The sequence below is a fragment of the Argopecten irradians genome, chromosome 14 (assembly GCF_041381155.1).
Source record: "Argopecten irradians isolate NY chromosome 14, Ai_NY, whole genome shotgun sequence".
NCBI classification, from domain to species: Eukaryota; Metazoa; Mollusca; class Bivalvia; order Pectinida; family Pectinidae; genus Argopecten; species Argopecten irradians.
Genome location: NC_091147.1, coordinates 3880929 through 3890841, shown reverse-complemented (window position 1 = coordinate 3890841; position 9913 = coordinate 3880929). Strand labels below are relative to the sequence as shown.

Sequence of the window (9913 nt, the reverse complement as noted above, 5' to 3'; positions counted from 1 at the left end):
CTTTTCAATGCGGTGCTATTCGACCGATGGCACATGTGTAATACTCAATCTGATTATAATACAGATCCTTATTATCACTACGTTTGATAAGAGGATTTGAGAAAATCCCATAAAGGGTAATGTCCAGGTGACCTTTGGAAATGGCCAATCAAATTGCTACTGTCAGAATTATTTTGGTTTACGTAGTCATCTCGCCCACAATAAGACCACAATAAAGCTCATTGTATATGTATACTGGGACGAAATATCGTTTTCAATGGATGTGACAGGTGTAGAAAATGTATCCTATATGAAGACCACGTGGTATAAAGGTCATCTGGACGTGACCTCCTATGGGATATTGTCAGATCCTTTATATAACGGAGTGGCTTTCCTTCCAAAAAAGGAAAGCAATCCTGGGCGGGCAATGTGTACACATAACAAGAAAGCTTTTTAAAGATAATAACTATTTATTTTAACTCAAGTTTATAACAAAAACTGAAAATGCATGCATGTGATGATTCTATCAATTACATTATATTGTGACTATAGATATAGGAACATTGATAATCAATAACATGTAATTATAAAGATAATAGGATGCATAATCTTGACTAGGTAAAGTTTATGTAGATCTACATCTTTGAATGTTGTAAGTTTTTGTGTGATCATGATCATCTAATTGGTAATATTCACAAGCTACAGTACTCTTAGGGGTGAATGTTCAAAAGAGATTCATTTGTACTGTAGGGACCTACATGTAAACAATTAACATGCATGCAATACATTATATTGGTGACTATAGATATAGGAACATTACCTGGTTTTATAAGTATAATGTTTACAAGTTATATAGATATGGATGGATTAACAACTTGGCACATAAAATATATAATCAATAACATGTAACTATAAAGATAATAGGATGCAAAATCTTGACTAGGTTTAAATTTATGCAGATCTTCATCTTTGAATGTTGCAAGTTTTTGTATGATCAACAAAAAGTGAAATACAAGCTTTACAACTAAATATTTACATACTGGATTTAAACTGACAAACAAATATATTGAAAATAATTATCTAAATTGGTATTGTTTCACTTTGTAAAGGTAAACGTAACTTGATTCCATCAAGTACTGAGTAAATGAAGATAGTTTTTATTACAAGACCACTTTTCAGGTAAAAAAAAGGAAAAAGCTATATTATTCATTGGAAACTATAGTATTCATAGGGATGAACACTCTACAGAGATTCATTTGTACTAATTATAAAATAACACAACAGTTAGGCCTGTTCCAGAATCATCCACGTGAGAGGGCTGTTTATTGAAATTTTATGGGTGGTGGGGTAATCCCCATTTTTTCTAGTATCCCTTTTAATAAATTTGTTTCATAATTTGATGGATGGTGTACATATACATGTGGTCTTGAAAAAAGTGCCTCCCAACCAACCCATGTGGATAATTTTGGAATAGATCTTGACATTAGCTAACAATTACCACAATATCTATTACATGCAAAAAACTCTTAAGACCGGTACATGCATACAAAAATATAATTACCGGTGTACATAAGTACCATCTAAAAATAACAAATTTGGCAAAAAATAAGGCAATCAAGATAGCGAGTTTTGTGTCCTTCAGTAGTGTAAATGTCCTATCAAAAGTAGAACTATGAGCAGTTAGTGGCTGCCCTCTTGACCGTTATGTTCCTCATGGTGCTGTTTTCAATATTACAGGTTACTTGCAGTGGCAGCAACTCCAAGAATTTCTTGAATAAAGTTGGTTTCTCCCATCCAATCGTAGGTTCACTGTATTTTGCCTGAAATATTTTTTGAATTTCAGGTTTGAACAATGAGACTTTTTTACTTTGGTCTCCTTGGTTGAAAAAAACAGTTGCCCTTGCATAATTGTTACAAGCGCTTGCTCCATACTTCTTTTTACATGTTGGACACAACATCACAAATTTGTCATCCTTAATGGTACTTAATTTCTTGTTGTTGCAAGCTCTGTTTGGGCAAGATAAGTATGGATCAAACTCCAAGATGGCAACAATGGTACCCGAAGTAGTGGTATCAACAACATCTGACAAGTCTTCATCCGATGACACGTCATTGAGATCATCATCTGCATTCATCATCTGTTAATGAAAACATTTGAAATTTATCACTGACATATGACAGCTGTTAAGTTTTTCAGTGTTGACTATTTTGAGCACATATCATTTAACCAACCATTGCATGTGAATGTGCAGGAAAGCATGGTATAAGATAGTATGAAGTAAGCCCTAATTGTATGTCCAAATTCTCAATTGAATGCAAAACATCCTAATATACTGACCTCATATGTACTCCCAGGTACTGTTGTGAGTCTCTTGCTTTTATTGAAGAGACGGACCCGGCATCTTGGAAATTTAACCAAACTGCCTTTTTCAAATTGGTTCACCATGTCGCCCCAGACTGCAAGCGTTGATGACCCAGTGGAATCTTTCAATGTAACCTCTTGGTAGTCAATAACCTTATCTCCGGTTGATCTGGTATCTGCTGGAGAGACCTGTAATGACAAACAGATTACATAATCAACAATATTTTAAGCATCATTTTGGGTAAGTATTCTTATCAATTAATAAATGATTATTTTTCATTGAATTTTAAATTTCTATTATACCTATCAGTTGCAACATAAAAAGATTATATTGCGTAGTATCATAGTATGATCTATCATTGTAAATTCAGACTAATAATGCAAAATAAAGCAAAGCATAACTCACATTTACTATTTTCCCCTTCACAGCTACAGCCGTTTTATCTGGGGAATTCACGGCCGCTGCGAGGTCCATTGCTGGGAATTCTGATTTATTTGTTGGAGGTATCAGAGATGGTGCTGCCTTGATTACGTGATCTGGGATATCTATGGCCTTTGTTGCAGCAACCTCAGTCTGACAGCAAGAAAGTTGTCTTTGACCAAACCATTCATGATGAGCACCCCTTCTCCTTTCTCAAACCTTGCTTTCAGATCTGCATTGTAGACCGTAGCTGATATGCAACCACTTTCATCGCCAAGGATGCAGAAGAATTTAGACTTGAATTTTTTGTTTTCCCTCTTCAACATCACTTGTGTCAAGAACTGTAGCAATCAGATTAACATTGGAGTTTGACTCCCAGCTTTTCACGTCAGAAATTTTTATCAACTGTAAAACAAAATACACAGAATTAAAATATTTTCATCAATTGTAAAATAAAATACACATAAATATTATTGAAAATTATTTACACATATACAGAGAATTTCAAAACTTCACTTCTTAATATGTTTGTTTCGTAAACGATTGTATTCATGAATAGCTTTTACAGGTGGACAAATCTTTTCATGATTAAAAGCTAACAAATAGAGTCCACTTAATGACTTTACTCTGCTCAGAGCAACATAAGCCATGCCATTAGAAATTACAGCTTTGTCTAAAGAAATGCCTTGCACTTTTGAACAGTTGCTGCCCATGCTGGTATTAGAGGGAATTGTTCGCGAATTATAATTCTGCCTTTGTAATTTTTGACAAAGAACTTCAATAGCTATAGCACAGTGTTCGGCTTGATTTTGTAACCTCCTTCCAATAGTATTATTATCAAATTTGACATAAACTGATGATACTATATCTTTTGTTTTGTTAACCTTTATGTTTTCAACATAGCCCATAGCTCCATTTACCAATCCACATTCTGTAAAGATATTTCGGGTAAGCATCACACGAGTTCCAGCAGTAATTTGTAAGCATCTTGGAAGCCCCCCTGCTTCTCTATCATCATCAGGAATTAAATCTTCAGAAACATTTACTTCTCCAGAATATTTTTTTTGCAAATCCTCATGAGAAAAATGATGTATGGCAGGAATCAATACAACTTTTTTAGGTATTGACATTTGCATTTTAGTGTTATGTAAATGAACCTGTTTCAATGTAGGGTATATGTGCAGTAGTGTTGATATATTGTGTGGAATAGGATAAATCAATCGTGATTGAAGAGTACTGATATCTTCCTTTGTTAGTACACCAACTCTAGCTCTATTAAGCAATTGCGAGTAAGAATTGTCATTCATTTGACGTACATTTTCATCTAAAAACATTGTTTCAAATGCAGACCACAAGAAACCATTTCCAAATGCATAACAACCTTTAACAGGTCTCAGTTGCAAGAAATCACCCACTAAAATAACATTTAAACCACCAAATAAATTGTCATTATTTCTAATACTTGCAAGACGTCTATGAATAAAATCAAACATTGTCGCACTTACCATAGAAACTTCATCAATCACAATAGTATGAATACTATAATATTGTTGGCGCATTTTTTGCAATGTTTTTCCTGATAGTTCAAAGAACTTTGGCTGTCTACCATGTTGAACGGGTAAATGAAGTGCATTATGAATTGTGATGCCAAGAATATTTCTGGCTGCTGTTCCAGTAGGCGCACAAACGAGCACCGGTGATTTACCCATTTGTTTTGCAGTTACAATCTTTAACCATTCAATGATTAGTTTTGTCAAATATGTTTTACCAACACCAGCTCCACCAGTTAAAAACATAAGTAACTGTTGGCAAGATTTACGTCGATAATGATCCATAATTTTTTTCATTACATTTGATTGGCAGAGAGTTAGACTTTTCAGGTCTTTTTCTAATGAAGATTCAGAAATGAAGCCAGTTTCAAGCCTATGCAATTGCAAAATATCACTTTCTATTGCCGTTGAATTTGAAGCATGCTGAATGTTTTCACAATCAAAATCAAAATTTTCAAAACTTTTATCCACAGGCACAGTTACATTTGCAAGTTCCTCTTTTGAAAGATCACTATTGTCAAAAGTGGATTGATTAAAAGTGAAGGCCGATTCTAATCTTGAACTCTGTATAAAATGTAGAGCATTTTCTATTTCATCAATGGCAGTGTGCAAGTCAAGATGATCAGTGGAAAGATATTGTTTTTTATCTAGAAATGCATCTTTTGCAGATGTGTACATATCTTGATCACTATTTTCAAGCAGTTCACTTTCTTTCCTGAATGGTAAAAATGACATAAGCAAACTATAAAAATAATCATCGGAACTTATAGAAAATTTGGGCAATCTGACTACTACTTTCTTTTTCAGTTTTCTCATAACAACACTTTGAAATGGTTGGAGAAGTTTTATTCGGTCCATTTTGTCTGACCGACCTGTATTTTTCTCCTCAACACACTTTTTATAAGTTGAAACAAATTCGTACAAACAAAGATTGGTCAAAATTATAGGTCTTGCCATGTAATAATCTACCATATTTGTATGGAATATATCGGTACTGTTTTTATCAAGTTCCTCTCTATCTTTTTTGGATTTCAAAACGCGAAAACGTTTCGCTGGTGGTTTGGTATTTAATGAGATCACAGTTCTAGAGGATATTATCATATTAAGGTCAGGGGATAAACGGTAAGCGGCTTCCTGTGCACTTAGCTTTCTGTTTTTCAAGACACAACATCCAATTTTCATCATTCGAGACCGTTGTCCAATATTTTTATTGGGAGCCATAGATTCAATTAACTTTGAAAGAGCAAATTTTAAATCTTCTGGTTCTGATTTGCAAAGGTATGCACAAACATAGTATGCAGCACTCTTACTGTCACCGATTACTTGAATATCCATATTTGCTTGCCAATTCTCTAGTATGATTGGATTGTATGCATTAAGATAGGAATCACTCAGTCCACGTTTAGTTTCATAAAATTTGTTTTTCAAATTATGTGATGATAAATCAACATTACTTAATAAATGTGTTGTTTTGCATTCATCAAAGGGGAAAGAAAACCTACATCTCCCTGACTTGCGCAGACAGTAATCTGAATGAAAATGTGTTTGATATTTTTTAGCAATCTTACATTTTGAAGATTCAGTACTGATCACTTTGTCAATGTACTGTATCAGTAAGTTCTGGTTATTGAAAATCTCTGAAAAATTTTCGATCCAGAAGAACAAATGAACATGAGGACTACCACGATTCTGAAATTCTACTCTCGCAAAATAATCAACTACTTTTCCAAAGGGCTGTAATGACCCGCAAATTACATTTTTCATCAAGGCTTTAAATCTTCGTTGAAAATGAATTGCAGTCAAAAGTGGATCTTTCTTCACCAATTCTAATGCATTACCTACTTTACATGCATTTTCCATTTCACAACCAGAGAGAACCCTGATTAAATCTGGCCAATGCATATCATTAGCTGATAATGTCACAAATAAACTTGGAGGTCCAATTGACTTGAATGTTGCCAGAAGGTTAAGCAAATTATTTTTCCAGTATGCTGCTGTGCCTTTGACATTTTTCATAAACATGTAGGAATTTTGCACTAAATCAGGATTATTGCTGAAGTCTACTAGTTCTCCTGCAGTTAAATTTCTCCCTTTCCTCATTCTCATATGAATGTTCACTGAATTTAATAATCTTGACCTTTCATAAAAGTTAACAGCATGAAGTAAATATGAAATATCCTTACGAAATCGTCCATCATGGTAAAGTAGTCTTTGCTGAAAATATTTGCTGTTGGAAATTGGGATTTTTCTTGCAACTTTGAAACCATTTTTTCCTAATGGAAATAAATGCGGAAAAGCTGATTCCTCACCACCGTCGATGTCAAATGCATTAACAGGTTGACCGTCACATTTCTTAAGAGATAAATGAGGTGTATTACTTTGAATTAAGTCTACCAAATTTACATCAGGTGTTGTGTAATTTATAGCCACTACTGCAAATTCATCAAATGAAGAATTTGTATCATCAATTTCATTTTCAGACACATCAACATCTGGCAAAAACATCCTCTATTTTGATGTTTTCATACAAAACATTGTTTGCTTTCAGCCATGAAAGTGCTTTAAAAATTTTGTTTTTTCTAACAACATGAGAAGGTTTTCTTTCTTTGTGATATTCATATGATACAGTTATCACATTTGCATTTTGAAATGAATGTGGCAAAGTATCAATCTGATGATTAATATTAATTGGGAAATCGATTGCAAGCCCTTTTTCTGCATATTGACCACCAGGCAGTACAATTATTGTCATGAACACTTGAATTTTGCAGATCAACCGACGTTCCATAAGACTAAGTCCTTTTAAACATGCAGGTATATTACCTGGATCTAGATTATTTGCTATACTGCTCAAAGTGGGAACTTTGTTGTTTTTGATACAATTAAAGCAATGACTGCAAAGAATACTCTCCGGATTCAAAATAACATTTGGAGAAATATGGAACACTTTTTTGGACTTATATATTTGATTAGCATATAAAATCCTATCACAACTTTTGCAGATAAAATTTGGCATAACAGAAATTTCAGCAAGAAAGGAACCATTCATATATCTGGAAGAAAATGAGTTACTTGCAGTATCAGAACTTTTTACCTCTATGATTCTTTCAGTAATAGCAGGGAGAAAAAAATTGCTTATATTGAAATTACATTCAAGAGCAATTGTTTCTTCTGGAGTTGTTTTCTGAAGTTCATTAAAGTCTTGATGTTTTCTGTAACTTCTTTTTCTTTTCCTATTTTTGCGAATACAGTAAGTATGGTCAGTGGCTTTTGTATTTTGGGCAACAATTTCCTCCAAGTCAATATGAATATCACAATCAATTTTTTCCTCAAAATTATTTCTTTTGCTTTCATTTCCAAAATATTTTTCAACTAAAAGATTTTCCATCCTTAAAAAGTCGTCGGTGTTAGTGTTTTCAGTAAAATTTGCTATGTGTTGATTGACAGATCTTTCTTCCATTTGCGGACAGCTACGACAAGAATTACAATTATCAAAATTTTCATACCCAATCTCTTGAGTTAGTATGGTTGACATATCATTTGAATAGCTATCAATATCTTCTTCGCCATTTTCAGACATGACAACAGGAGATACATTAAAAATGTTGAATCTGAACCTATTTTCTATATAGTCCGCTAGAGATTCAAATTCCGTAAATTGTAAAATTACAGAATTGCCACCAGGATTGCTGAACCCAAAATAATTGCAGGCATGTGAATCAAACAGGTAGTAGTTACCATTCACATATGCTATAGATACTGATAAATGCCCAAATGTACATAAAATAAATTCAGATAACTGAAATGCACTTCTTATAGACTCCCTGAGAGGCAATGCACCAAAATTCATATCTATAATATCCTGACCCACAGTACCATAAAAGAGACTGTGATAAATGGCAGTATTTATTTGATTTCCATTAATAAACACCTCATCAGGAAGTTCGTCATGAGCCAAGTATGTTTGTAAATCAAAACCCCTGTCTGCAATCACAGACTCATACAAATCATTTCCTCCAAATAGAATACTATCAACATCGAGAGAAGTGAAATTTGTTGAAAGTAAGTTGGTACTGAAAAATGTCACCAATGCAAACAGAGCAATGGCAGTGCACTGCGTTCCACCACTTGGAAATAATGTGCTACCTTGATGAAGAGACCCCATCACTGCCCCGATAAACATGTTCCAAAGTTTTACAGTAGGCCTACACACCCCAATGTGTTCTAAAATTACATCGGTATGTGACCTAGACCGTCCCGACAAACCCTTATCTCTCACTCAGGTACAAAATGGGTCACGATTACAGAGGCTGGCCGATCCCCACGCCCTATCTACCTCGCCCTACCTAGATCAGGTCACGCACCTATAACAGTAATTTTTTATGTTTGCAAACTTGTCACTGTAAAACATGTATCATTAAACACCTAATTCACGACTGTTACAAATCACCAGCACAGGCAGCAACCGTCCCGACAAACTCAGGTACAAAATGGGTCACGCTTACAGAGGCTGGCCGCACGCCCTACCTAGATCAGGTCACGCACCTATAACAGTTATTTTTTATGATTGCAAACTTATCACTGTAAAACATGTATCATTAAACACCTAATTCACGACTGTTACAAATCACCAGCACAGGCAGCAATTGATCAACATGTAAATGCATGTATAGTGTTATGAATAACAATTAAAACTTACCTTAGACATTCTGCACGACACTTCGCATTTACCACGCTGTTTCTAAAGGAAGTCCTAGACAACGCATGCGCAACAGCTTGTATACACAGCCTCAGCAACTGAATTAATCAGGTTACCTGTTACTCTGTCTCATGTCACGCACTGTACGATCACAGGCTTGTTAGCTTGCCGATGTTAATCATGTCATTATACGCACGTAAATACACGTTAATCATGTCATTATACGCACGTAAATACACAACTGTTTCAAATTACTGTACCATTTATTTACCAGCGAATTCATGCATAAGTTTACCACGCTGTTTTAACAGTACACGCCGTTTCATACACACAGTATCAGCAACTGCATTAATCAGGTTACTTGTTACCGCCGCCGATAATACACGCTATTCACTCGCTGTCAATCAAACTCCCCATGTGCAGAAAACATCGTGGCTAATATCCTTTACTCCCTGGGCGCTGATGCGCCCAGGGAATAACGGAGTGGTTATAAGGATCTGTATTTTAATCAATTTGGTGTAATACTATGAAGCGTTGACATGGTTTAGAAAATTACATATAGCTATTGATTGAATAAAATTAGATAATAACATATAGGCACGAGTTGAAAATGAAGATAATAACATAATGATACTATATTGAGATAACTACATATTGGTATTAATTAAATAATAAATACAAAGTACAAAGATGGATGGTTGCATCGCTCTGTACTAGTAATTATCAGGGTAAGTTAATATGTAATGTTATTAGGAGATATTAACGTGAAATGTCAACAGTTTAGAAATGTAGGATTTATAGAGCAGCAGAACTGTCCCCAAATCAGTATGGTTGTTACCATCGACAGGAGCATGCAACGGCTCTCCTAGACCGGCTCATTCCCTATGCTAGCCAGTTTGTTG

The 9913-nt window shown here is 34.6% G+C and overlaps 1 protein-coding gene across 2 annotated transcripts; it reads right to left on the bottom strand.

Annotated features, from left to right (window-relative positions):
* Nucleotides 1-431: 431 nt before the first annotated feature.
* On the bottom strand, nt 432-9560 carry LOC138307484 (uncharacterized). Of its 2 annotated transcripts, XM_069248259.1 has the most exons (4): nt 9012-9560; nt 2748-3167; nt 2318-2530; nt 432-2117 (listed from the first exon to the last, which is right to left on the bottom strand). In XM_069248259.1, the coding sequence occupies exons 2-4, from the start codon at nt 2814-2816 to the stop codon at nt 1650-1652; spliced, it is 750 nt and encodes a 249-aa protein (XP_069104360.1). In that variant the 5' UTR covers nt 2817-3167; nt 9012-9560; the 3' UTR covers nt 432-1649. The 2 variants fall into 2 exon arrangements, with proteins under 2 accessions (XP_069104360.1, XP_069104361.1); XM_069248260.1 differs by lacking the exon at nt 9012-9560 and having other exon boundaries at nt 2748-3358.
* Nucleotides 9561-9913: the final 353 nt, after the last annotated feature.

Coding starts and splice junctions, on each gene's coding strand:
- LOC138307484 (XM_069248259.1), bottom strand. CDS start 2,816: ATGGACCTCGCAGCGGCCGTGAATTCCCCAGATAAAACGGCTGTAGCT. Junction 2,531..2,747: donor TGAAGGGGAAAATAGTAAAT/GTGAGTTATGCT, acceptor TTGTCATTACAG/GTCTCTCCAGCAGATACCAG. Junction 2,118..2,317: donor TACCTGGGAGTACATATGAG/GTCAGTATATTA, acceptor TTTCATTAACAG/ATGATGAATGCAGATGATGA.